This window comes from Cavia porcellus, unplaced genomic scaffold (assembly GCF_034190915.1).
Source record: "Cavia porcellus strain 051 isolate PalLab524CR breed Dunkin Hartley unplaced genomic scaffold, mCavPor4.1 scaffold_26, whole genome shotgun sequence".
In the NCBI taxonomy this organism is placed as follows: Eukaryota; Metazoa; Chordata; class Mammalia; order Rodentia; family Caviidae; genus Cavia; species Cavia porcellus.
In genome coordinates this window covers 20,287,589-20,315,344 of record NW_026947509.1, presented here as the reverse complement: position 1 = coordinate 20,315,344, position 27,756 = coordinate 20,287,589, and the positions used below count along the sequence as shown (strand labels likewise).

Here is a 27,756-nt window from a genome sequence, read left to right as displayed (position 1 = left end):
ATGTTTGCTGATAGAGGGATAAGTGATCCTTCCTGTCCAGCTTCCCTGGACTGACTCACAGGATGATTTACATGCCTGTAAGCAGGGAGAGACTGGATTCCAAGGCCAGGCCATGATGAAAGGGCTGAGGCTGCTCTGACTTCATTGGAGGTGATGCCTGAGCCCTTGGAGAATGCTGGATTGGAACAGGGCACAGCCAGCCCTGCCCAGGTAGAAGTGGAGAGTTCCAGGTTTTCTGGAACTGTCTGATAGAGGGGAATCACACAGAGTTGGGAACTTGCAGGAGCTGGAAAGGAAAGGAGCTGGTGGTCAGAGGAACTCAGGTGGAGACAGGGGCTGGTGTGCAAAGGACAGGCAGCGAGCCTCGAGGTGGACTGAACTTCATGCTGGCCCAGGGCAGGACAGGAAATGGGCCTGAGTTGTCCTGAGGGCCATCTCAACCTCCTAAACAGGAAAAACCTGACCCACTGGGAAGAGCAGTTCTCAAAACAGGAAATTGAGTACCCTGGGCCTCCTGGGTCTCTAGAGTTACCCCTCTTCACTGCCCAACTGTATTCTCTGCCAAATTGTTGCTGGCGCAGAGATGGTAAGGCATTCCTAAAGCACAGAGATTTATATTTGGAAGTTGAAGTGTAAGGACATGGGACTGTATGTGAGATGACACCTCCTAATGCTAAAGATACTAGAGAGCTGAGGATTAAGCAAAATGTGCTGGAGTAATCAATAAGAAAATGTATGGGATGGACTTAAGGGAATAGGGAGAGTGGGGAGAAAAGAAGAAGCCACAGCCAGAATGGCCAGCAGTGCAGCTTCATGCTCAACAGGGTTCAGGGGATAAATAGGACTTCAGTCACAGTCATTCTTTAAATCCATTTATTATCACTGCGCAGTGGCTCGTGCTCACAGGAGGCTTCCTCTGCCTCAGTAAAGATGATGAAGCACAGAGGAGGCCAATTTTATGTCTGCTGTTAGAACTGCCCCATGGTCTTCTTTATCCAGGGCAGGAAGTGGGACACCTTCATGAAGACTACTAGGGGTGTATCGTCCTTTTCTGCATAGGACAAAATGCCTTGGATCATGTTGTTACACACAAGGGGAGTCCCAGAATCACCCTGTGGACAAGAAGGAAAATATGGAATAGGCCTCTTCCTGGTGATGGTCTTTGAACCTCTGTCAGGGGGCTGTGATTATGAGATGAGGGCAGGGCAGGCCTGGTTGCCTCCTTCAGACCAGTGGCTTTAACCTAACTCTGACTTTGCAGTTTTAACCTATCTGAATCTTTCTGTGCAATCCTAGAGATACTAGGTGATTACACAGAATTTGCTTAACTGCTGTTTCCCCCACTTCTACTCCTATCCACCAAGGGAATGGATTAAACACTGAATTGCTGGGGAACCTAGGCTGTCAAGCTCTGGACCAGAGCATGGGATATGGCCACTGTTATCTTCCCACAAAGTTTCTCTTTCCCTGATTCTGTCTCTATAGGCAGTGGAAACCTCACCTTAGAACAGATCTTCATTTCCTTTGGGTCTCCCACACAAATCTCAGTGAGAGCAGAGTAGGCATGGATGGCAGATTTGCATACTTGTTCATCTTGTACTGTCAGCTCCACCTCTTGCAGTGTAGTTGGCAATGAATCATTCGAAAGGGTGGTTTTCCCCCAGCCTGCCACAAGGCATGTGTCACCTGGGTTCACCTGGCTCATTGCCTCATGCAGTCTGAGGGGCTGCACAGCTTTAGTCTGTTTGGCCTTTCTCTCCAGCTAATGGGGAATAAGCAAGAGAGTCCAGATAAGCCTGTGGTATAGACCCCATAGACCCTGGACCTACACATTGGGACGACCATGAGAGGGCAAGGAGGAAAAGAGCAGATTTCCACTGGGAGCGACAACCCTGTATGAGAAGAGAAAGTTCAGCAGGAAGGTTTGCCTCACCTCCAGCAGCATGATGTCATTGGAGAAGCTTCCAGGAATATTGTCTGGGTGTGGGATGGCTCTTTTCACACGGATGACCTGCTGGGTCTTCTCTTGTTTCTTGATGTTGTGGGCCCCAAGGATGACATTTATTGAGCTGCACAGAGAGGAGCATGGGTTTAGGTTGTGAAATAACAGAAGAGCTGTGCAGGGCAGGAGGCACCTGCTGTGCTTGCCAGTGTGGTTGCTATGTGTTGTCCCCTGTGTCATTGTTCTGTACTGTCACGGTCTGACTCTAAAACTTACCTCTTGTGTTTCTCCACCTTTCATTTTAAAAGTCTTCTTTCCTTCTTTAAGGCATTTGGAGCCCTGTTACTTTCTCTGAGCTACAGCTCCCAAGTGCTTTTTAATTTATTTTTATTTTTGAGACAGGATCTCACTAAGTAGCTAACTTACCATGACTGGGAAGAAACATTTTTTTGGACTTTTATTCCTACATGTTTGCAGTACACAAGGACTGCATTCACTGTAAGAGATTAGTACGTGTGCCTAAGATATTCAGTTTCCTTCTTTTCTCCCCTTCCTTCATCTCCCTTTTACTTTTCCAGCCTCAGATTCATTTGGCTCAGAATACTTGATAAAGTTAATTATCATACATTCAGATACTGAGCTGAACTTTTGATCCTTTTGCTTTTCTTACTTTCTGATGAGCTCTTATGGGTTTGTGAACAGTATCCCAGGAGCTCCTAAGGCTACAGTCCCCGTGGAAGATAGAGGTTCCTTTTGGTTCTTTTAAATGTGGGCTGGTTGCTCCTCCTTACCTTCCCTTACAGTGTGCAGCTGTCAGGACAAATTTCTTTCGTACCAGGACACCACCACATCTGTGCTTGTCTCCAACCAGATGCTGGACAAAGGCCATATAGGGATAGGAGTGGGGCTTGGCCTCACGACCCCCAATGATCTCTGAAAGAAAATCTGAAGATGGGGTGGCTGAGAGCAGTGTGGTCTAGAGAGAAGACTGGGGAAAGTGAGGGATGTAGATGGGATCTGGAGTGCTCTGGACCCAGCAGGAGGAACTCATTTTAGGTTCCAAGGGCTGCATGCCTTGGAGCCAGAATGACTTTTTCTAAACCTTAAGTCCTCTGTTCCTGTTCTGAGAAAGTCAGGATAGTGCTGGTCTTCTACTTCCTGCCTTGGACACATATGTGGAGGAGATAAGGTCTGCTGAGTGATACAAGAGTTCCATATGATACTGGGAAGCTGCCTTCATTCCTGCTTTTTCAGTGAGTCTTTCCAATCTCTTTGAGCTTCTGATGATTTCCAGATTGGTGGAATTTTCTAACAGTCTACCTATGAGATTATGAATTTGTATTCTCCAACATCCTGATGGTCTAGATCTAACACAATCTGTGTTCTCAGGAATTGTTCTAGCCTGTATATCTGATCTCTAATCAACCTTTCATCAGTGCGTAATGGGGCAGTGTAGTGTGGTGGGGTTGAGGACCATAAAAATTTCAAAAGACAGAGGTAGAGAAGATCCTCAAAGTGCAGCTGCAAAGACCTAAGGTGGAGCCAAGGTAATGGAAAATTGGATGCAGTCATCATGCCACCTCTGACTCTAGCTGCACCCTGATCGTCTCTTCTGGGTTGGGTTTGGGATGGTGGGCACTGGATAGTGCAACTGGCTCCTGTGACACCTCTCCTCCACAGGCTGTTGGTCTGAGCTGCCTGTTCTGGTTTTAAGTACCAGGTTTGAATAACTTACTTTTGTTGCTTTACATTTTCTTGATTTTGTTTTTGAATGTTTTTCTGAGGACAACTCACTTTCCAGGTAAGGCAGAAAACCCTGTGGAGAGCCTAACACCTAAAAAATTATCTGAGAACACCCCCCTTTTGCTGCCCTTTCCAGCCAGCTTTGGATTTGTGAGTCTGGGTTTGGAATTGGATCTGGGGCTCAGAAAACTCCTAGCTGAGACCTAGGAAAATTCGAAACCAAGGCTGGCAGAAAAGTCAAAGAGGATTTTGTGGGATGAGCTCAGATCTCTGGAGAAGGGATGGCCACTCACCTGTTCCAGCCTCAAGGGGCAGCAGCAAGCTCAGCAGGAGTAGGAGTGGTGTCATTTTCCCAGGAAGGCTGCCCAGGTCAGAGCAAACAGAGCCCCTGCAGTGCGATGAATGGGGACAAGTCCTGTGTCCTTGCTGATATCTTAGATGTGTGTTCCTCTGGTTTTGATGGGTGGCATCTTTCTAGGGAGGTTTATGAACATTTTCCGGATTGGTTTAAGTGAAAATGGCAGGGTCACCACTAACAGCTCTGTGGCTGAGTCACAAGGCACAGCAAGAAGAAAGCTCAAGATGTGGAGGTAGTTGAGGTTGTGCTGCATGCAGCTAGTAAAAGGGCAGAGACCTCAGAAACTGTCCAGGGTCTGAACTGAACCAAGCATGGCTCCTTTTCACAGCTCTGGTGTCTTTTCTCATTCTGCAACGATTGTGAGCAATTACTTAGCAGGCTAGAGCCAAAGAGGAAAGGCAAATATTTCTCTATTAAGTATTTTCTTTTAGGAACCTCTTCATTCAAGTCAGTCTTGTTTGTATCCCATTAACTCTTTTAGTTTTTAGATTCGAGAGGCAGCCCACCATTTGCCTAAGTGGTTCTGCACTTTTTTTTTTTTACCCCTGAGCGTGATCTCAAGTTGTATCCATTTACCTGCAAGAGCCTCAAGGTTTTCCTTCCTTATAGTTGAATAGTTCTCCATTGCATAAAAGTGTTATGCCTTCCCAACCAATCTGCAGCTAATGGATGTGCTACCCCTATTTTTTTCTGGTTCCCTGTCACATAGAGTATTACTTTCTCATCTTGGACTTTTGGTCTATTAACCTTCTTTCAGGTTAATTATATTTCTTATATAGAGCATTGTGATGGATCCTATCTCCTGATCCACTCTGACTGTGTTTCTTTTTATTAGTGTATTGAGTCCATCCATGGTAGTGATTATGGCCAACCTTCTCTGTGTCATCTCTGCCATGCTATTTTTCTCCCATTGTTTGCCTACTTTTCCCCTTTATTCTACTATCTGCTCCATACAGTGACTGCTCCTTCTGCCTCTGTTCAAGAAATCATGGTCTTTTCTCTCTCTCTATATATAATGGCCTTCAGTATTTTTTGTAGGGTTAGTTTAGTGGTCATGAACATCCCCAGTTCCTCTTTGTCATGGAAACATCTTGTTTCTTCATTATTTGAGAGATAGTTTTTCAGGGTACATCAATCTGGGTTGGAAGTTATTTTCTTTGAGGGCTTTGAGTACTTTACTCCAAGCTCTTGATTAGATGGTTTATGCTGAGAAGTCTATTGTGATTCAGATGTGTTTTCCCGTGTAGGTGGTCTGTTTCTTTTCTCTGATTGCTTTTAATATTCTGTTCTTGTGTTGAATTTCTGGGATCTTAATTATTATATGTCTGGGTGTAGATGTATTTTAGTTATAGCTAGCTGGAGTTCTGTATGCCCCATATATCTAGATGAATATCATTTCCTTTTGCTATGCTTGGAAAGTTTTCTTTGATTATTTATGTAAATAGCCTTTGTATTTCATTTATGTTTACCCATGCTTCTTCACTCATATTTTTTAAGTTATAGATCCTCTTGTCATGTTCTAAGCTTTGTATTGTTATTTCCTGGTTTCCTGTTATTTTTAAGACATCTTTCCTGTTCTGATTGCAATTTGCAAACCTGTCTTTCAGGTCTGACAGTCTATCTTTAGTTTCTTTCAAGCAATTTTGCCAGCTTTCAATGGAGTTTTTAATTTCCGGGTAATCTCTTTGAATCTGTTTCATGTATTTTAAAGTTTTTTTATATTCTTCATTAAAGGTTTCCCTCCTTTTCACATGCTCCTCTATTCTTCCATCTTTGTCTTCTTGAGAGGTGTTTAGCATTTCTTTTATTCTTTTTCTTATATCTTCCTTTACTTATTTTAATATTTCTGTTTTAAATTCTTTTATAGTTTCTTGAAGTTGTTTCTTTATGTCAGATGCTGTTGATTCGGAAACTGCAGGTGTCCAACCCCAGATGTCTTCTGTGTTTACCTCTCCTGGGCCAGTAATGCTTGGGTTAGAGGCTGGAGACTGCCTTTTGTTCCTTCTTCACGTTCCTTGATTATTCCAGACACATGGATAATGGTGTCCTTCGCACATCCTGTGTTGGTTATAATTACTCTGAAGCATACTGTCTAGAGATTGCTGCTTTGCCCAATCTGCTGGTGAATTCTGGAGTATCAGCAGGGGTGAGGCAGGCTGGCCACTCCCTTCTGAGCTGGTTAAACACTGGGAGTCCTCACTATATTACTGTGTGTTGTGTGGGTGGAGTTGGTTAGCTTTAGGGAAAGCTCGGTCTTGACTATTGTGCACAGGGCAGGACTCAGTCCAAACAATTTTCACCAATCTGCTCTGCTCTAGGAGTGGCTGAATGAAGCCAGGTGCAGTTTTGGTTCCAGGCTTCTCCATCCTGACTCGAAAATGGCACCTGGCCAATTGCCCACTCCCGCAAGAGGATTAAGTCCCCACACTCACTATGAGTCAGTGGAGTTCTCTTGTCCGTTGATTCCCTTTGTGACTGTGTCTTCCTGCTGAGGCCTTTGAGGCTTCCCTACCATCAACTTCACTGTGACCCTGTGTCTCTGGATTCCAGGGGCGCTTTGCACAAAGTGGGGCTGGCTCTAGTAAAAGTGCATCTGGCTCCTGCCTTCCATTTAAGCTTTCCTTCCCTTCTCCTCCCTTCCCTTCCCTTCCCTTCCCTTCCCTTCCCTTCCCTTCCCTTCCCTTCCCTTCCCTTCCCTTCCCTTTCCTTTCCTTTCTTTTTTTTCACTTTAGTTTCTTCCTGGAGCGAGGGGATCTATTTCTTTCCTTCTGATTTTCTTCAGAATGCTGTATTCCAGCATCTGGGCTGTTTCTCTCAGGGAGGCTTTTTACTTTGCTGCTTATTATTCTGCCATCTTGCCAGAATCTCCAAGAAAAGAATTTCTGAAATAATTTACAAATATTATTTGATAGGGTAATTCCCAACATAGGAAAAATAACACTCAGTGAAAGCAATGGGAGTTTATATTTATTCATTTTTACCCTGCTTCAGAGAATACACCAGCTACTGTAGATATGTCATATAGAACTCCAGTGTGGGAAATGCCTGTTACTAACTACATGTGTAGATAAGAAAGAGGCTGAGAAACTTTAGATAGTATGTCAAGGAGAGTGGAGGTAACAGTGCACATCTATGTCAAAATGCAAACTTCCACTATCTTCCCTTGTATAGTAGAAGCCACAAATTGGTAGATCTCAACTCAGCTGTCCTAGCACGGTAACCTGGTGCAGTCAGGATACCACTGTGATGGCCTTCCATTGACTTTCATTCACTGTCACTAAGGGTCAATTCAATGAATCCTACCTTCCCTTGGACATCAGGATCAATCACCTAACTATTGTAGTAGCCCACTTAAGCAGATGACAGCTGACTTGTTTTTCAGGAAGACCAATAGAGCAGCAAAGTCCAAGACTGTGGATATGGAGCCAAAACTTTTGAGGGTGGTCACCATGGAGTGAGAGTTAGAAGACCAAGGCTGCTAGCAGGCCTGGTGTTTAGGGGACCTGGCTCCGTCCAGGCTCTCTCCTAAGTTCTGCATTATCTTTGTTCATCTTGGTCTTTTCCTGGGAATCTGTTTCTTCCTCTTTTAGAGTAAGATGGGGACCAACCTCGAGTAATAATTTTTCAAAGGAGTTTTAAACTACAAATTGACTTCCCCAAAGTAAATAGAACACTTGAGTATTCATGTATATGACTGGGAAACTTTCTAAACTATTATTGTTTGGGATTTGCTTTGTATATTTTCAATTTTTTTTTCTGAGGAAGGAGCCAGATCTTCAGTAGGTGTTGGGTGCAGGAAGTTTGGTTTTCAGCCCCAAATCAGAAGCTGATTTTTACCTCGTAAAGCTAAACAAGACCCTTATGAGATTGTGATGTAGCATGGTTTTGTAAACAAGATGGGAAAGGGAATGCATTTGAGAATTACTTGATCTTAGAGTGAGATTTAACTCTGAGTCACAAAAGAATGTAGCATTGTATATATTTGAGACATAGAGGCATTAAGTTCAAGCCAAATTCTGCCAGGCAGTGTGGAGTATTAGTGACCCTATCCTGCGGCCAGAGGTGGTAGGAGTGTTCAGCAAGGTAAACCCAGCACCCACAGAGACACTTATTTAACAAAATGCCATGCACTTTGTGCTCTGTAAGCTAAGAACTTCTCAACAAGGAGTAGCCTGGGTAATATTAGATATAATGGGTGTATCAGTAACCATGATGACCCAAATATTACAGGTATTTCCCCATTTTTCTTCTGTGGCAACCTCCCTGACTCAAGTTTGATTCTGCAGAGGCAGGCACTGTAGTATTGACAGGGATTATGGTTCTCAGAAGGCTGACTGGATATGTATGGTTCCTACAATTTAATTTTGTATGAAGACATTTATATCGGCTAGTTTTCAAACAAATGAAAATAAGGCTGCCTCATTATCTTCTCACCTACTGGCTGCCAGCTCCCCATGTGAAAATCTTCTCTTTTGAATCGTTTAGCAGCTTCACATCTGAAAAGTGTGTGACTAAGGTAATTTCTAAATCTCATGCAATTCTGAAGTATCTTGTGATACTACTGGTAGAAATTGTAAACAGAAATATAAATAAGATATTTTATTTCAGAGATTTTCCACATAGGCCTCGTAGGGCAATCTGGAGGATGGAGAGGGAGTTAATTGGTAAAGCCTGTGACACTGTCACTTTCACTGGGCTCTCTGATTATGTTCACCAGAGACTCAAATGCTCAGCACTTTTTTTTCTTGGTTCCTGGGATTGAAATGAGGACCTTGTGCTTACCAGGCAGGTACATGTGCCGCTGAGCTAAATCCCTAGCCCCCGGCCCAGCTCTTTGTAAGCACTTATAAAGAAATGTTCCAGTGTAGTCAAAGTCAGGAAGAGTTTATGTTTGTAATCCCAGGAAAAATTACTGGAATTCTAGTAAGTAAATTTCAATCGACAAGTCCAGTGCAAATCATGGCATGAATAAAGAGTTAAAGGAGTATGTGTAGTTATGGGGAAGCAAGGGAGTCCTAAGTCCAGCGGGAACAGTGGCTAACTGGAATAAAGGCCACAACCCAGGGCAGAACCAGGATGTCATTAACTTGTGAGGAGGGGACTGGCTTTGATGTCCTGGACTGGGGGATTTCAGGAGGTTACAACATCAGATCACAGTGATCTAGTAAGGACACGAGTTGGTAGATTGTGACAACTTTCAAGGGATAAAAATGGGCAACCAGGTGGCTATAAGCCAAGGTTAGCCTTGATCTTAGAGGAGAATGGAGAAGGAAACAAATTTCAGGTGAGGGTGAAGAGCCTCTGGTTACTCTGCACTTCATGTGTATCCCCAAACCTGTGGGAGAGAAATGTCCTTCTAAGGAATACCCTTCCCCTACCTAGCCTGATGGGGCCAAGTGGTAACCTCACAATGGTGCCTGACTGATCTTCTGGACCTGTGAAATTATCTTCCTTTCCCTCTGCATGTGACACATAAAGAGGTCACATGTCCCCTTGGGCCCCAGAATGAGATCTGTCCACATTTTCCTCAGTGCTTAACTTTAGCCCTTGCAAAAAGAGAGGCTGTGGAGAAACTAAAGTATACAAGGAGGAGCTGGTTAACAGTTTTGAAGAGGGGATTTGGAAAGATATTGAGCGGAGAAGGAGGGGAGAGGTAGAAATCATCCGAACTGTGTCACTGGCCTGCTTAGCATGGAGTTGGTCCTCATGAACCAAAGTAAGTGAGCAAACAAGAAACCAGGCTTCTTACTGAGATGAAACATTTATTTAGTTGCTGGCATCTGCTCTAGAGTGATTCTAGATTCAGCTCCAGGAAAGATGGTTGTTCATTGAGGGGATTTAGTTTGCTCCCTGTAGTCAGCTCTGTTTCTTGGTTTTTCTTTATCCAGCATAGAAACTGTGAGACTTTGCTGTTGATATGTGGAGTAATCCTATTCTTTGGTTCATAGGAGATAATGCCCTGGGCCACATTATTACACACCATGGAGCCTCCAGAATCACCCTGTGAGTAGAGTCTGTGAGCCAGGGCACTGCCTACCTTCTTACTTTCAATATCCCAAACCTCCTCATGCAGTACTGATTGTAAGTCTGCTTCTGAGGGATCAGAGGTAAGTACAGCCCCTGGGGCTATTAGCTGGTGAGCTCTGACTATGGACATTGTCACTTTTGGGGCCAGCCTTTGTCTTTATCTCCAGGTCTGGACCTCACCCCTGTAGAGTTGTGAGGACCATTGATTTCAGGCCATGGAGGCTGATGAGCAGGTCTGACACTAGGCACAGAGGATGAACTCATTGATTAAGAGGGCTGCCAGCTCAGAGGAGCCAACTGGCTATAATTACTGCACACCTAGGAAACAGTTTTTTTTTTAATTTAAGAGGAAAAAGAGAAAATCACAAAACAAAACAAAGCAGTGTAAGGTTACACATAATACAGAACTACAAAAAAACAGATAACAGTAAGAAATCACCTGTTAATAGATTACATATTATCATCTTGGAAATAGTTGCTCAAATCACAGTATCAAAGAATACAAAGTAGACATTCAAACAGAGAGACTGCAAACAGCTGTGTTCAATGATCCAAAAACATTAATATAGTCATCTATTTAACACCCCTAAACACACTTGCTGTTATATCCGTTTTTTTCCTCCCTGTGTTTTTTACAACAAAATTTACACATTTTGGATTTTATTACTCTTTAGTTCTTATTACTTTTTTGGGGGGGAGAGAATAAAGTCAAATATGGCAAAACAAAGCTGTCAGTCAAAACCAAGGATAGACATAGCACATGATGTAGAGCAGAGTACAAGGTTATTAACAATGGTTATCAACGTTGTCTCTTGTTTCCTTAAAAAGAATTGTCTATCTCATTAGATATTATAAAGTTGGACAAAACCGTAGAGAACAAGACGAATAAAACTTAGGCATTGTAAACATTACAGGACTTCCAAAGGAGACAATAGTCAAACCAGAATGGGCATCTTTGCGAATCTTATTGCCTTCAAACTAGTTGCCTATACCCTCAGACTTGCTACTATGGCACAGAATGGAACAGAGTCTAATCAGTCAAAACAAGATCGTGGGAGTATTACAGGACTTCAAAACAAGTTAATAGGAAATCGAAAAGAGTTACTATTATATATCCTAATTTTTAAAATTTTTCCCTTAGTTAAAACAAACGTAAGAAATAACTAAATAATTTTTTTAAAGAATAGTAGTTACCATAGTGTCTGTCTTTTTCCTTGAAATATTTGGATAAAACTTCATATACTACAGCTTCAAATATTTCCATATCAAGAAGCCCAGAATAAAGCCTTTCTAATTAATAAGTGAAAATTTTATAAGGCTTCAAGGCAACACAATGGGGAATCATGATTACCACATATTTTTATATATTTGTATCATTACTTACATTAGGGAAACTATTCGGTATTCATACATGCGAGATTGATTTATTTCACTTATGAGTATGGTCTCAAGCTGCGCCCATTTATTGATAAATATCTCAATGTGCTCCTTCTTTATAGCTGAATAATACTCCATTGTATAGAAATACCACAACTTTTTTATCCATTCCTCGGTTGATGGACACTTGGGTTGTTTCCAAGATCTGGCGATTACAAATTGTGCTGCTATAAACATAGGTGCACATATATCCCTGTGGTATGATGCTTTCAGTTCTGCTGGGAATATGCCTAGAAGTGGAATAGGTGGAATAAATGGGATTTCCAATCCCAACTTTTTGAGAAACCTCCAGACAGACCTCCACAAAGGCTATACCAGTCTACACACCCACCAACAGTGCAGGAGCGTTCCTTTTTCCCCACAGCCTCTCCAGCATTCGTTGTTGTTGGTTTTCTTGATCCTGGCCATTCTTTCAGGAGTGAGATGGTATCTCAGTGTGGTTTTAATTTGCATTTCTCTAATGACCAATGATGATGAGCATTTTTTCATGTATTTATTTGCCATTTGCATTTCTTCATCTGAGAATTGCGTATTCATCTCAGGCGCCCATCTTTGGATTAGATCTTTGAATTTTGGAGGTCTGAGTTTTTTTAATTCTTTATATGTTTTAGACAAGAGTCTCTTGTCTGAGAGAGAGTTCACTAAAATCTTTTCCCAGTTTGTGGGTTTTCTTTTCACTATGCTGGAGATTTCTTTTGACATGCAGAAACTTTTTAATAAGAAGTGGTCCCAGTTATTGATTCTGGGAAGTATTTCCCGTGCGGTTTGAGTCCTGTTCATGAATTCTCTACCTACTCCTATGTCTCCAAGGTTTCTACCCAATTTGTCTTCCAATAGATTTAGTGTTTCTGTTTAAATATTCAGATCTTTGACCCATTTAGATTTTAATTTAGTACATGGTGATAGATATGGGTCTAGCTTTAGTTTTCGGCAAATGGAGAGCCAGTTTTTCCAGCACCATTTATTAAAGAGACTGTCGTTCTTCCAGTGACCATGCTTGGCTCCTTTATCAAAGATAAGGTGGTTGAGTGTGTTTGTAGTTGTGGTTGTATCTTCTAATCTATTCCATTGATCTTCAGCTCTGTTTTGATTCCAATACCATGTTGATTTTACTACTGTTGCTTTGTAGTATAATTTCAAGTCAGGGATTGTGATGCCTCCCGCTTTGTCTTTGCTGCTTAGAATTGCCTTTGCGATTCTAGGTCTCTTCTGGTTCCAGATGAAATTTAAGAGTGATTTCTCTAGATCTATAAGGTATGTTGATGGTATTTCTATTGGGATTGCATTGAATCTGTATAAGAGTTTTGGGAGAATGGCCATCTTCACAATGTTTGTTCTTCCTATCCATGAGCAAGGGATGTCTTTCCATTTTCTGAGATCATCTTCAATTTCCTTTTTCAGTGTATTATAGTTTTCACTGTATGAGTCTTTCACTTCTTTCGTAAGAGTAATTCCTAAATATTTTATTTTTTTGCTTGCTAATGTGAATAGTCCAGTTTCTCTTATTTCCCTCTCTGTGATTTTGTTGTTTTTGTATAGGAATGCTATTGATTTCTGAGTATTGATTTTGTATCCAGCCACATTACTGAATTTATTTATTGTATCTAAGAGTCTTTCAATGGAGCTTAGGGGGTCTTCTATGTAGAGTATCATGTCATCTGCAAACAATGACAACTTAACTTCTTCTTTTGCTATCTTTACCCCTTTTATTTCTCTTTCTTGCCTAATTGCTCCGGCTAGTACTTCCAGTAGTATATTAAATAGGAGTGGTGATAAAGGACATCCTTGTCTTGTGCCTGATTTTAAAGTAAAGGCTTTCAATTTTTGGCCATTTAGTATGATGCTGGCTGTTGGTTTGTCATAAATGGCCTTTATTATATTGAGATAAAGACCATCTATTCCAATTTTCTGTAGAGTTTTTATCATGAATAAATGTTGGACCTTATCGAAGGCTTTTTCTGCATCTATAGAAATGATCATGTGATTCTTATTTTTGGCTTTATTGATATGGTGGATTACATTTATTGATTTGTGTATGTTGAACCATCCTTGCATTCCTGGGATGAATCCCACTTGGTCATGGTGTATAATCTTCTTGATGAGTTGCTGGATTGTATTTGCCAATATTTTATTGAGGATTTTTGCATCTGTGTTCATTAGGGAGATCGGTCTATAGTTCTCTTTTTTAGTTGGGTCTTTTTCAGGTTTTGGTACTAGAGTAATATTTGCTTCCAGGAATGCCTTAGGAAGGATTGCTTCCCTTTCAATTTCATTGAATAGTTTGAGGAGTGTCGGCATTAGGTCTTCTTTGTATTTCTTGTAGAATTCTGCAGTGAATCCATCTGGGCCTGGGCTCTTCTTGGTGGGTAAGGACTTAATTACATTTTCAATTTCATTAACAGAGATTGGGTTATTCAACAGTTTTACATCCTCTTGATCTAGGTTTGGCACTTCATATGCTTCTAAGAATCTGTCTATTTCTTCTGTGTTATCAAACTTTTGAGAGTAGAGGTTTTCGAAATAGGTGTTGATGATCTGTATTTCTATTGGGTCTGTAGTAATTTTCCTTTTTCATTTCTTATTGCATGAATTTGAGCTTTTTCTTCCCTTTTTAAAATAAGGTTGGCTAGGGGCTTATTGATTTTATTTATTCTTTCAAAGAACCAACTCTTTGATTTGTTGATTCTTTGGATTGTTTTCTTAGGCTCTATTGCATTGATTTCTGCTCTGATTTTTCTAATTTCCTCTCTTCTTTTGGCTTTGGGCTTGACTTGCTCTTCTTTTTCTAGCTGTTTGAGGCGTAGCATCAAGTTATTTATTTGTATTCATTCTGTTTTCCTGATGTGGGAACTCAGTGCAATAAATTTTCCTCTCAGGACGGCTTTCATTGCATCCCACAGATTCCGGTAAGTTGTATCTGCATTTTCATTTTCTTTTAGGTATTGTTTGATTTCTTCTTTAATTTCTTCTGTGACCCACTGATTACTCAAGAGTGTGTTATTCAGTTTCCATGTGTTTGTGGGATTTTTGCAGTATCTTTTATCATTAATTTCTAATTTCAGAGCGCTATGATCCAATAACATGCAAGGGGTGATTTCAGCTCTTTTGCACTTGTTTAAATATGTTCTGTGAGCTAATATATGGTCTATTTTAGAAAATGATCCATGTACTGCTGAGAAGAATGTGTATTTTGATGTTGTTGGGTGGAACATTCTGTATATGTCTATCAAGCCCATTTATTCACAGGAATGATTCAGTTCTGTTATTTCTTTGCTCATTTTCTGTCCGGTTGATCTTTCCCTTGGTGTCAATGGCGTATTAAGGTCTCCTGTTACAATTGTGTTACTGATAATTTGAGTTTTCATGTCTGTTAATAATTGTTTTACATAACTGGGTACTCTGGAGTTTGGTGCGTATATATTTAAGACAGTTATCTCTTCCTCTTGGAGTTTTCCCCTTACGAGTATGTAGTGACCTTCTTTGTCCTTTATGGTCATTGTTGGTTTAAAGTTCACGTTGTCTGCAAACAGAATGGCTACTCCTGCCTTTTTTTGGATTCCTGTTGCATGAAGAATTGTTTTCCATCCTTTGACTTTCAGTCTGTGAGTATCCTTCTGGGTTAGATGGGTTTCCTGTAAACAGCATATGGTTGGATTTTGTTTCTTGATCCATTCTGCTAGTCTGTTTCTTTTGGTTGGTGCATTGAGACCATTTACATAAATGGTTATTACTGTTAAATGTTGGTTAATTGTAGGAATCTTATCTCTCTGCTGTTGCATCTTTATCTTTCTGTTCTGTTTAATTATTTGCTTTGCTTAATGGTTTTTTCCTTTGTGTATCTAAACTGTCTTTCAATATTTTTTGCAGGGTTGGTTTGGTGTTCATGAAGTTCTTCAGCTGTTCTTTGTCATGGAAGTATCGTTTTTCACCATCTATTTTGAATGATAGTTTTGCAGGATATATCAGTCTAGGTTGGAATTCATTTTGCTTTAGGATCTGGAATACTTCACTCCATGCTCTTCTTGACTTTATTGTTTGTGCTGTGAAGTGTGCTGTGATTCTGATAGGTTTTCCTTTATAAGTGATCTGTCTTTTCTCTCTGACAGCTTTTAATAATCTATTCTTGTGTTGGATTTCTGAGATGGTGATTAGTATATGTCTGGGTGTAGTTTTATTTTGGTTATGACTATTTGGAGTTCTATATGCTTCACTGATCCTGATGTCAGTTTCTGATCTCATGCTTGGGAGATTTTCAGCTATTACTTCTCTAAATATCCTCTTGACATCCTTTATGTTGTCTTATTCTTTTTCATTAATCCCTATCATTCTTATGTTATTCTTATTTGCATCGTCTTAGAGTTGTTGAATTGTTGTTTCCTGATTCCTTGTTATTTTTAAAAGATCTTTCCTTTCCTGTTCACTAGCTGCAATCCTGTCTTCAAGGTCTGAAATTCTATCTTCACTTTCATTAAGGCGGTTTTTACAACTTTCAGTGGAGTTTTTAATTTCCTGTGTATCTCTGTACATCTGCATTATGTATTCTGTTTGTTTCTTATATTGCTCATCTAGGGATTCTATCTTTTTGTTTAGTTCCTCCAATTTTTTATCTGTGTTTTCTTTAGATATATTCAGCATCTCTTTCATTTCTTTTATCATTTCTTCTTTTATCTGGGAGATTATTTCGAGTTTGAATTTCTTTAAAGCTTCCTGGAGTTGCTTGTCAATTTCAGTAGGTATTGTGCCTGATATTTTAGGTGGATGGAATATATTTTCTTCTATATACATCGTTCCTAGGGTTTCTTGAGATGGGCTGGAGGTTTGAGGTTGTAATTTGGTCTTTCGTTTTGTCATTTTCCTATATTTCTGTGTTTCAAGTGTTATTTGAAAGCTTCCTCAGGATCTGTTGAAAATCCTCTTCTATGTTTGCAGCTACTGAGACTCTGGCACCATGCTACCCCAAGCCACTGGGCCTGCAGAACCAATGGCCCTCCTCTGCCTGCTCAGAACTCTGCAGTTCCAGACAAGCTGGGCCTCAGCGACACTGCGCGCCCACCTGCTCCTTGGAAGCTCCACAGCTCTTGAATCGCAGCCAGGTTAGGGTACTCACGACAGGCCGCGGTGCCTCAGGAACCTGTTTTACCTCCCTGCTTGCAGAGATATCCACAGTCCTCCTGACACACGGAGAGGCCGATGTAGGTGCCCCAGATCCGCCCAGCCCCTCCTCTGCACACTGATGGCTAGGCACGGCAGTGAAACAGGCTGGGCTCAGGGGTAGTGTGGGCCCGCCCACCCGTCAGAAGCTCAGCAGTTCTCCATGTGCAACCGGGATGGGGAGGCGGATGTAGAGGCCTCAAACACACTTCTCCCCTTCACTGCACCTGGAAGCCTGGAGGGACCCAAACAGTCTGGACCGAGATATCCACAGTCCTCCAGACACACGGAGAGGCTGATGCAGGTGCCCCAAATCTGCCCAGCTCCTCCTCTGCACACTGATGGCTAGGCGTGGCAGCGAAACAGGCTAGGCTCCGTGGATAGTGTGGGCCCGCCCACCCGTCGGAAGCTCAGTAGTTCTCCAAGTGCAGCTGAGATTGGGAGGTGGATGTAGAGGCCTCAAACCCACTACTCCACTTCACTGCACCCAGAAGCCTGGAGGTTCTGGAACAGTCTGAGTTTTGGGCAGAGTGTGCTGAGCACTCACCACAGGCCGCGGGGCCTCAGGAACCTGTGGTCCCTCCCTTCTTGCAGAGATATCCACAGTCCTCCAGACACATGGAGAGGCCAAAGCAGGCACCCCAGATCCGCCCAGCTCCTTCTCTGCACACCGATGGCTAGGCGCGGCAGTGAGACAGGCTGGGCTCCAGGGATAGTGTTGGAATCTTGATTATTATATGTCTAGGTGTAGATCTGTTTTGGTTGTAGGTAGCTGGTGTTCTGTATGCTTTTTTTTATCCTTATATCATTTCTTTTTGCTATACATGGGAAATTTTGCTTTAATATATCTGTGAATATTCTTTGTATTTCACTTTTGGTTGCTCCTGCTTCCTCACTCACATTCTTTATTCTTAAGTTATGTATCTTTTTGTCATCTTCTAGTTTTTGAATTGTTTCTTTCTGGTTCCTTGTTATTTTTAAGAGGCTTTTTCTTTCTCGATCATATGCCATAAATCTCTCTTCAAGTTTCAGAAGGCTGTCTTTAGTTTCTGTCAAGGCATTTTGCCAGTGTTCAAAGGAGTTTTTAGTTTCCTGGTATTCTCTTTGGATCTGTTTCATGTATTCTAAGTTATGTTTAAATTATTCTTCAGAAGTTTCTCTTTCTTTTCTGATTTCCTCAGTTCTTCCATCTGTGTTCTCTTGGGCGGGACTTGTTATTTCTTTAATTAATCTCTTTATATCTTGCCTCACTTGGATCATGAGTACAGCTTTAAATTCATCTATGAGATCATGAAGGTACTTTTAAATTTCGGCTGATGCTGTGTTGAGCAATGGATGGTTACTGTGCTTGTTCTCTTCAGTGTTTACTTCTCCTGGGCTTATTTTCTCATGTTGGGCAGCTGGAGAATTTTTTTATTTTTATCTCTTGTCATGTTTCTGGTTTCTTTCAGATTGTCCTGGGGTTCTCTGGCCCTCTCCAAATTGCTTAGGGCCTTTCAGAAGCGTGCTGACTTGAATTTTTGCTGCCCTCCCCAATTTGCTGTTATCTGGGGTAGGCTGGGATGCAGGGGAGGTACAGGCTAGTCTCCAGCCTCTGTGCCAGTCAATCCAAAAATTAGGCTGTACTTTCTGGATGTCACTGAGTTGTGACTATTTTGTATCTGCTTATTGGGCCCCAAGCAGAGGCTTGGTTTAGCCCAAGTAGCTCCTGCCGGTTCTCTTTGTACTAGAAGCAGCTGACTAATGTCACTATGGCACAGGGTTCTGCCCAAATCCCAGCTGTTCTCTTCCAGACCTCTCTGTGACAGGAGCCCAGAACAGCACATCTGCCCAAATCCAAGATGTTTCCCACTAGTTCTCTGAATGACGCTGAAGCCAGCACGTACTCATGGTCTGCCCAATTTCAAGATGTCTTCCACCAGCCCTCCCTCCAGGGGGACTCAGTGATACCACTGAGCTGTAGGTTCTGCTAACTCTAAGATGGCTGCCACCAGACTCTGTGTTGTTGATGTCCCCATGGTGGCGGGCACTGCCCAGTTCCAAGATGTTCTCTGGCCAACCCCAGCAGCCACAGGGTCCCCAGTACTCACCAAGGTCCAGCACTGGTCCTTTTCCGGGTCCACCACACACCACGCCGCCCACCTTTCCCACACTCCCGGCATGGCGCGGAACAGTCAGAAATCTGCGCAGCATGCACTCCAGTCACAGCGCGGAAGGGTCAGAAATCTGCTCAGCATTCGGCTTTGGAGCTCCAGAGCCTTTCATGATCTCCTCTGGTGCAGCAGGGCAGTCCTGGCTGCTTCTTGGGGTCCCAGGTCTCAGTTTCCAGCAGTCACCAAAAGCCAACACAGCTTTTCCTGTTGGGTCCACGGGTCAGTCTGTTGATTTAAAGGTGCGGGATTTGCAGCCTCCTGTTATCAGCCTTCACTGTCTCAGCACGACTTTAAATACTCCAGCTGCACTGTCTTGTTTAATAAGAATGGTTATCCATTTGTCTGGTTCTCTCCATGTTGTCATATTCTAGCTTCTAATATGATTTCTCCAGAGAGACTCTCCACCCGACCCCCTAGCAAGCTGCCATTTTTAAAAAATCTGATTGTAGGTATTTTTTAATTTCATCTGCAACCCTTTGATTGTTCAGGAGGTTACTATTTAATTTAATCCATGTGTTTAAGTGGGTTTTGCAATTTTTTCCATTAATTTCCAATTTAAGTGCACTATGGTCTGATAATACACATGGCATAATTTCAATCCCTTTAGAGTTACTTAAAAATGTTTTATGGTCTAATATGTGGTCTACTTTGGAGAATGTCCCATGCACAGCTAAGAAGAATGTGTATTCTGATGTGGTTCAGTGGAACACTCTGTAAACATTTACTAAGTTCATTTGCTCACAGGTTTGATTCAGTTCTGTTATTTCTTTGCTGATTTTTTGTCTAGTTCATCTATGTCTTTGTTTCAACAGGGTATTAAGGTCCTCTACTATAATTGTGTTGTTGATTAATTGGTTTTTCATATTAGTTTTGTCTTATCTAGTTTGTTACTCCTATATTTAGTGCATATATATTTATGAATATTTATTAGTTTTGTCTTATATAGTTAGGTACTCCTATATTTAGTGCATATATGTTTATGATTGTCACTCTTCTTCTTCAATTATTTCCTCACCAAGTATGTAGTGACCTCCTTTATCTCTTTTCTTCATTTTGGGGTTGAAGGTTCCATTGTCTAAAACTAGAATAGCTACCCATGCTTTTTTCTGGGTTCCTGTTGCATGGAATATTATTTTCCATTGTCTGACTTTTAATCTATGAATTTTACTTTGAGTGAAATGTGTTTCTTGTATATGGCATGTTGTTGGATCCTGTTTCTTGTCTATCAATCTATTTCTTTTTATAGGTGAATTGAGACAACATTGGTGGATACAACTGATATGTACTGGCTCAACGTTGTAATGTTATTTTCCTGCAGTTGATTTTCTTCCTTTCCTCCTTGTTTAATTGCTTGCCCTGTCTGGTGGTTTGTTTCTGTTGTTGCAGAAATTGTAGTCATTTTTATCTCTATGTGGTACATCTTTCAATACTCTTTCAAGGGTTGGTTTGGTAGACAGGAATTTCTTCAGTTATTCTTTGTCATGGAAGTATCTTATTTCTCCATTAAATTTCAAAGGAAGTTTTTCAGGGTACAGCAGTCTAGGGTGAAAGTTGTTTTCTTTCAGGGCTGGCAATTCTCTCCAGGCTTGTCTTAGCTTGAAATTTTGTGTTGAAAAGTGTTATGATTGTAATGTTTTCCCTATCACCTTTTAGTATTCTGTTTTTATGCTGAATGTTTGGGATCTTAAAAATGTCTGGATGTAGATTTATGTTGGTTGTGGTGGTTTGGCATTCTATATGCCTCAGTTATCTGCATTTCACATTCTTTCCCTGTGTTTGGGAAATTTTCTACTATTGCTTCTGTGAAACATTTTTTGATGTTATTCACATTGACACCTGCATCATTGATGCCTGAGAGTCTATATTGTTTCTCTTGGCATCATCTTGAAGCTGTTGAATTGTCATTTCTTGCTGCCTTGTTGATTGCTGTTTTTGCACTGGAGTTTGACCATAGGACCTTACCTTTACCAGGAAAGTGCCTGAGACACTGAGCTATATCCACACTCCCTGCCTTGCTATTTTTAAAAGTTCTATCCTTTCATGATCATTAGCTGTGATCCTGTCCTGAAGTTCCTAAATTCTATCATCAGTTACATATAAAAGGTTTAACAGCATTCAATAGAATTTCTTTATTCTTGGATATCTGTTTTAATTTATTTCATGTTTTCTACTTGTTTCCCATATTGTTCATTCAAGGTTTCAATGAGTTTCCCATGCCTCTGCACTTTTTAAATCTATGTCTTCTCTAGCTAGGTCTGAGGTGAAAGTCGGGGTCAAAAGTAGAGGTGTGGGGTCCTAAGGTGGGAGGGCTGGGGTTGAAGTGGCCCCCCTCTGAAGTGGAGGTCTATGGTCTGAGAGCCCAACTACTGGCTTTTATTCTCACTTCTGTGTTAGGGGCCATGATTTGCTCCCCAAAGATCGCGCCCGCTTCCTGCTTCCTGGTTCTTGTTGGCCCGTGTTGCACGTAATTAACCCGCCAAGAGTGATCATCTGCCTAGTAACAGTCGGTTGTGACCAATTGCTATCCGAGTTCCTGCTATGCTGTGATTGGCTGCTTCTCGCTATATAAACTCATGTATCTCCTCCCAGAGGGAGAGGAAGAAGAAGGCTTGAGGGCGGCGGACCTTGTTAGGTCTGGCTGAGCTGTACGCAATAAAACTTTGAGAACCGACCCCATTATCGTCTCGCCTCTATCACTCACGGCTCCGGTCACTTCTGCTTTGGATTTTTGCACACCACTAGTCCTGCTTGCCCATAATTTGCACCCCAGATAGGGCCTTGCTGTGTCATAAAAAGGAAGATGAGGTGAACATATTCCCTGAGACTCTCATCAAAATGATTAGATAATCAAAATATTCAAGAATAGTAGAAGAGAAGTACCGATGATGATACATGCATGGGATAATGTACTCTCAGGTCAGTAAAAGTAGTGTTTTAGAAGGCTGCTTAAAGGCATGGAGAAATTTGTATCCTCTAATGTTTGTATCCTCTAATGTTAGGAAATGTACACTGCAAAATGATGTATATAATTTCATGGTAATTGTGTGTGTGTGTGTGTGTGTGTGTGTGTGTGTGTGTGTGTAGGGGGAAAGGACAACATGTACAAGAACTTTATGTGCCTCATTTTTACCTTTTCATTATCTAATATTTTCTATAATGGAAATGCATTCATTTCATAAGAAAACAATGGAGGGCTCATCATCTTTATAAGTGGCAAATACTATGGACCATAGTGACAGAGAAAAGCTAGAAGCTTAGTGAAAGTCATTTCCTATTCTTCCAAGGGACATGGGTGAACTACATGTCTACACTGTCCAGCCTCTGTCAGGCAGGTGCAGTGATGCTATATTCCGAGTCCTGTCTGGCCTCCTTTGAGGTTAGGTGTGTTGTGTGACTCTTGTAGGAAATGGATATGAGTAGAAATGATGCAGGCACCTTCCAGCCCTGAACCATCGCATTCTCCTATGCCTGATCTCATAGACTCATCTCACCCCAACTAGCTTTGTAGCAGATAAATTTGAGAAACTTGGAAGCCATCTTTTGGGGAACTGAGTCTGGGTCCCTTAATTATAGATGACAATGTAATTTATTGTGCAAAGCAGGAGAACTGAGAGTAAAAGGGGAAATCTCCTCATCAGAAACACTCATTTTAGATTATGGGTGAAAAATAGACTACTGGGTTAAATTTTGTCTGTAAAAATTTATCTCTGACAGAAAGCAGGACTACAGTATACATGTATAAACTTACTTAATGCATCTTTTTGACAAAATCTTTTTAAGAACTTTAATAATTATAAAATTAGGAATATAGGATAAATTCAAAGATAAAGAAGAGACGTTGTCAGCCTTAATCCCACCATGCAACTTACCACTGTGAACAGAGATTCATCTATCTTTTTATTATTGCATGCATTATCCTGAATGGGTATCAGCATGTAGAATACTTGATCATTTCCCACTTCCACTAATTCCCCTTTCTGTTTGTCTTTATTCTTCTTTAATAGTCTCTCCTCTACTTTCATGTCATTTTATTTAGTTTCCACATTTAAGAGAAGACATGTTATATGTGTCATTCTGATTCCTACTTATTTTCCTTAACATGATGATTTCCAGTTTCCGGAAATGATTTCTTATGGCACTGTGCCTCAATGATACTCTAGTGTGTATATATGTCACATTGTGTTTATCCATTAATCAGTAGACAAGGGCCAAGGAAATTTCTATGGCTTAGTTATTGTGAATTGCACTGTAAAAAGTATAGGTACACAGGTACCACTAGAGTATGCTGGATCTATATTATTTCTACAATATTGCATAGTTTTCAATTTTTTGAGGAACTGTAATATGTATTTCCATGGTGACAGTCCTAATCTACATTCTTACCCATTGCTTAGAAGCATTTATTGTTTGATAATGATTATGACTGGAGCTAAATGGAATCTTAATGTAGTTCACTCAAGTCTAAAGATGTTGAATACACTTTTATGTACTTCTTCATCATTTGTTTGTACGTTTTGGGACATATCCACAAAGTTCATCTGCCCATGTAACAACTGGGTTTTATTTATTTATTGATTGGATCTTGGTATGCAGTTCAGGCTAGCTTTGAACTCACTATGTAACCCAGACTGGCCTCAGACTCACAGCAATTCTCTGGCCTCAGCTTTCTGAGTGCTTGGATTACAGGCATGCACCACCAGGACCAGGTTGTTACTTTTTTGGTGTTAAAATTTTGAATCTTTATGCATTTGAATATTAACCTTCTGCTAGAAGAGTTGCTCACCAAGATTTTCTCCCAAGTTTTGATGGGTGTTACTCTTCACTCTGTAGATTCCTTTGTTGTGCAAATGTTTTGAAATCAATGCAATCTTCCTTGGCAATTGTTGCTATTATTCTCTAAGATATTCCACTCCTGTAACAGGAAGTCTTTTTGAAGTTGGGATCACTTGATTAAGCATAACTATTATGAGTTTTTTTTGTCCCATACACTCAGGAGTAGACCTGCTTGAGTGATATGGGATCCTAAATAAGATCATGTAGGTCACAACTGTCTCACATCTGAAGTGCAGCAGCTTGGAAGTTTGTAGGTTGAAATTCATCCTGGTTGGGCTGCCTTGTGTCCCCTCCCACACCTTTAAGCCCAGACTCCAGTGGCCACAATCAGGTCATCTCTGGCTATGAGCACCTGCATGGCTCTTCCAATATCACACATTGCTCTTCTGGAACCAAAAATATCATATATTTGACAGTGTTGTGCACAACCAAGACAGAATACACAGAATTTAATGTTTTTCAAAGTAAGATTTCTAGTGGATTCCCTATATAAATCTATTTGGGTTAAGCTGACCTGCACTGGTTGAAGGAGAGAACTTAGGGATGTTTAAAGGAAATTTCTCATTTCTGAGAGTTTTCCAAAGGTGAGACCAGAGCCTATTATATATCTGCCACAAAGAGACAGAGATCAGAAGAGTGTTTGCTGATAGAGGGATAAGTGATCCTTCCTGTCCAGCTTCCCTGGACTGACTCACAGGATGATTTACATGCCTGTAAGCAGGGAGAGACTGGATTCCAAGGCCAGGCCATGATGAAAGGGCTGAGGCTGCTCTGACTTCATTGGAGGTGATGCCTGAGCCCTTGGAGAATGCTGGATTGGAACAGGGCACAGCCAGCCCTGCCCAGGTAGAAGTGGAGAGTTCCAGGTTTTCTGGAACTGTCTGATAGAGGGGAATCACACAGAGTTGGGAACTTGCAGGAGCTGGAAAGGAAAGGAGCTGGTGATCAGAGGAACTCAGGTGGAGACAGGGGCTGGTGTGCAAAGGACAGGCAGCGAGCCTTGAGGTGGACTGAACTTCATGCTTGCCCAGGGCAGGGAAGGAAATGGGCCTGAGCTGTCCTGAGGGCCATCTCAACCTCCTAAACAGGAAAAACCTGACCCACTGGGAAGAGCAGTTCTCAAAACAGGAAATTGAGTACCCTGGGCCTCCTGGGTCTCCAGAGTTACCCCTCTTCACTGCCCAACTGTATTCTCTGCCAAATTGTTGCTGGCGCAGAGATGGTAAGGCATTCCTAAAGCACAGAGATTTATATTTGGAAGTTGAAGTGTAAGGACATGGGACTGTATGTGAGATGACACCTCCTAATGCTAAAGATACTAGAGAGCTGAGGATTAAGCAAAATGTGCTGGAGTAATCAATAAGAAAATGTATGGGATGGACTTAAGGGAATAGGAAGAGTGGGGAGAAAAGAAGAAGCCACAGCCAGAATGGCCAGCAGTGCAGCTTCATGCTCAACAGGGTTCAGGGGATAAATAGGACTTCAGTCACAGTCATTCTTTAAATCCATTTATTGTCACTGCGCAGTGGCTTGTGCTCACAGGAGGCTTCCTCTGCCTCAGTAAAGATGATGAAGCACAGAGGAGGCCAATTTTATGTCTGCTGTTAGAACTGCCCCATGGTCTTCTTTATCCAGGGCAGGAAGTGGGACACCTTCATGAAGACTACTGGGGGTGTCTCGTCCTTTGCTCCATAGGAGAAAATGCCTTGGATCATGTTGTTACACACAAGGGGAGTCCCAGAATCACCCTGTGGACAAGAAGGAAAATATGGAATAGGCCTCTTCCTGGTGATGGTCTTTGAACCTCTGTCAGGGGGCTGTGATTATGAGATGAGGGCAGGGCAGGCCTGGTTGCCTCCTTCAGACCAGTGGCTTTAACCTAACTCTGACTTTCCAGTTTTAACCTATCTGAATCTTTCTGTGCAACCCTAGAGATACTAGGTGATTACACAGAATTTGGTTAACTGCTGTTTCCCCCACTTCTACTCCTATCCACCAAGGGAATGGATTAAACACTGAACTGCTGGGGAACCTAGGCTGTCAAGCTCTGGACCAGAGCATGGGATATGGCCACTGTTATCTTCCCATGAAGTTTCTCTTTCCCTGGTTCTGTCTCTATAGGCAGTGGAAACCTCACCTCAGAAGAGATCTTCATTTCCTTTGGGTGTCCCACACAAATCTCAGTGAGAGCAGAGTAGGCATGGATGGCAGATTTGCATTCTTGTTCATCTTGTACTGTCAGATCCACCTCTTTCAGTGTAGTTGGCAATGAATCATTCGAAAGGGTGGTTTTCCCCCAACCTGCCACAAGGCACGTGTCACCTGGGTTCACCTGGCTCATTGCCTCATGCAGTCTGAGGGGCTGCACAGCTTTAGTCTGTTTGGCCTTTCTCTCCAGCTAATGGGGAATAAGCAAGAGAGTCCAGATAAGCCTGTGGTATAGACCCCATAGACCCTGGACCTACACATTGGGACGGCCATGAGAGGGCAAGGAGGAAAAGAGCAGATTTCCACTGGGAGCGACAACCCTGTATGAGAAGAGAAAGATCAGCAGGAAGGTTTGCCTCACCTCCAGCAGCATGATGTCATTGGAGAAGCTTCCAGGAACATGGTCTGGGTGTGGGATGGCTCTTTTCACACGGATGACCTGCTGGGTCTTCTCTTGTTTCTTGATGTTGTGGGCCCCAAGGATGACATTTATTGAGCTGCACAGAGAGGAGCATGGGTTTAGGTTGTGAAATAACAGAAGAGCTGTGCAGGGCAGGCTGCACCTGCTGTGCTTGGCAGTGTGGTTGCTATGTCTTGTCACCTGTGTCATTGTTCTGTACTGTCACTCTCTGACTCTAAAACTTACCTCTTCTATTTCTCCACCTTTCATTTTAAAAGTCTTCTTTCCTTCTTTAAGGCATTTGGAACCCTGTTCCTTTCTCTGAGCTACAGCTACCAAGTGCTTTTTAATTTATTTTTATTTTTGAGACAGGATCTCACTAAGTAGCTAACTTACCATGACTGGGAAGAAACATTTTTTTGGACTTTTATTCCTACATGTTTGCAGTACACAAGGACTGCATTCACTGTAAGAGATTAGTACGTGTGCCTAAGATATTCAGTTTCCTTCTTTTCTCCCCTTCCTTCATCTCCCTTTTACTTTTCCAGCCTCAGATTCATTTGGCTCAGAATACTTGATAAAGTTAATTATCATACATTCAGATACTGAGCTGAACTTTTGATCCTTTTGCTTTTCTTACTTTCTGATGAGCTCTTATGGGTTTGTGAACAGTATCCCAGGAGCTCCTAAGGCTACAGTCCCCGTGGAAGATAGAGGTTCCTGTTGGTTCTTTCAAATGTGGGCTAGTTGCTCCTCCTCACCTTCCCTTACAGTGTGCATCTGTCAGGACAAATTTCTTTCGTACCAGGACACCACCACATCTGTACTTGTCGTCTCCAACCAGACGCTGGACAAAGGCCATATAGGGATAGGAGTGGGGCTTGGCCTCACGACCCCCAATGATCTCTGAAAGAAAATCTGAAGATGGGGTGGCTGAGAGCAGTGTGGTCTAGAGAGAAGACTGGGGAAAGTGAGGGATGTAGATGGGATCTGGAGTGCTCTGTACCCAGCAGGAGGAACTCATTTTAGGTTCCAAGGGCTGCATGCCTTGGAGCCAGAATGACTTTTTCTAAACCTTAAGTCCTCTGTTCCTGTTCTGAGAAAGTCAGGATAGTGCTGTTCTTCTATTTCCTACCTTGGACACATATGTGGAGGAGATAAGGTCTGCTGAGTGATAGAAGAGTTCCATAAGATACTGGGAAGCTGCCTTCATTCCTGCTTTTTCAGTGAGTCTTTCCAATCTCCTTGAGCTTCTGTATTTTTTGTAGGGCTAGTTTGGTGGTCATGAACTTTCCCAGTTCCTCTTTGTCATGGAAACATCTTGTTTCTTCATTATTTGAGAGATAGTTTTTCAGGGTACATCAATCTGGGTTGGAAGTTATTTTGTTTGAGGGCTTTGAATACTTTACTCCAAGCTCTTGATTAGATGGTTTGTGCTGAGAAGTCTATTGTGATTCAGATGGGTTTTTCTTTGTAGGTGGTCTGTTTCTTTTCTCTGATTGCT

General features: G+C 41.8%; 2 protein-coding genes across 3 annotated transcripts in view; both read right to left on the bottom strand.

Moving 5' to 3' along the window:
* LOC100729948 (granzyme H-like) overlaps positions 1 to 4,159 on the bottom strand; it is a 100,450-nt gene extending 96,291 nt beyond the window's left edge. Inside the window, exons 1-5 of one of the 2 annotated variants that reach the window (XM_013144462.2) lie at positions 3,979 to 4,157; positions 2,734 to 2,887; positions 1,934 to 2,069; positions 1,502 to 1,762; positions 860 to 1,112 (exon numbers count right to left, since the gene is read on the bottom strand). In XM_013144462.2, the coding sequence (XP_012999916.2) occupies positions 969 to 1,112; positions 1,502 to 1,762; positions 1,934 to 2,069; positions 2,734 to 2,887; positions 3,979 to 4,033 (750 nt within the window). In that variant the 5' untranslated portion in view covers positions 4,034 to 4,157 and the 3' untranslated portion in view covers positions 860 to 968. Of the gene's footprint in view, positions 1 to 859; positions 1,113 to 1,501; positions 1,763 to 1,933; positions 2,070 to 2,733; positions 2,888 to 3,978 lie in introns of those variants that run through there. The other variant, XM_063236846.1, reaches the window with a different exon arrangement.
* A 20,978-nt stretch (positions 4,160 to 25,137) lies between these two features.
* On the bottom strand, positions 25,138 to 27,366 carry LOC134473213 (granzyme H-like). The gene is made up of 4 exons (XM_063236847.1): positions 27,014 to 27,366; positions 26,214 to 26,349; positions 25,782 to 26,042; positions 25,138 to 25,392 (listed from the first exon to the last, which is right to left on the bottom strand). Exons 1-4 carry the CDS (start codon positions 27,112 to 27,114, stop codon positions 25,249 to 25,251), a joined length of 642 nt encoding a protein of 213 aa, XP_063092917.1. The 5' UTR covers positions 27,115 to 27,366; the 3' UTR covers positions 25,138 to 25,248.
* Between the last annotated feature and the right edge of the window lie 390 nt (positions 27,367 to 27,756).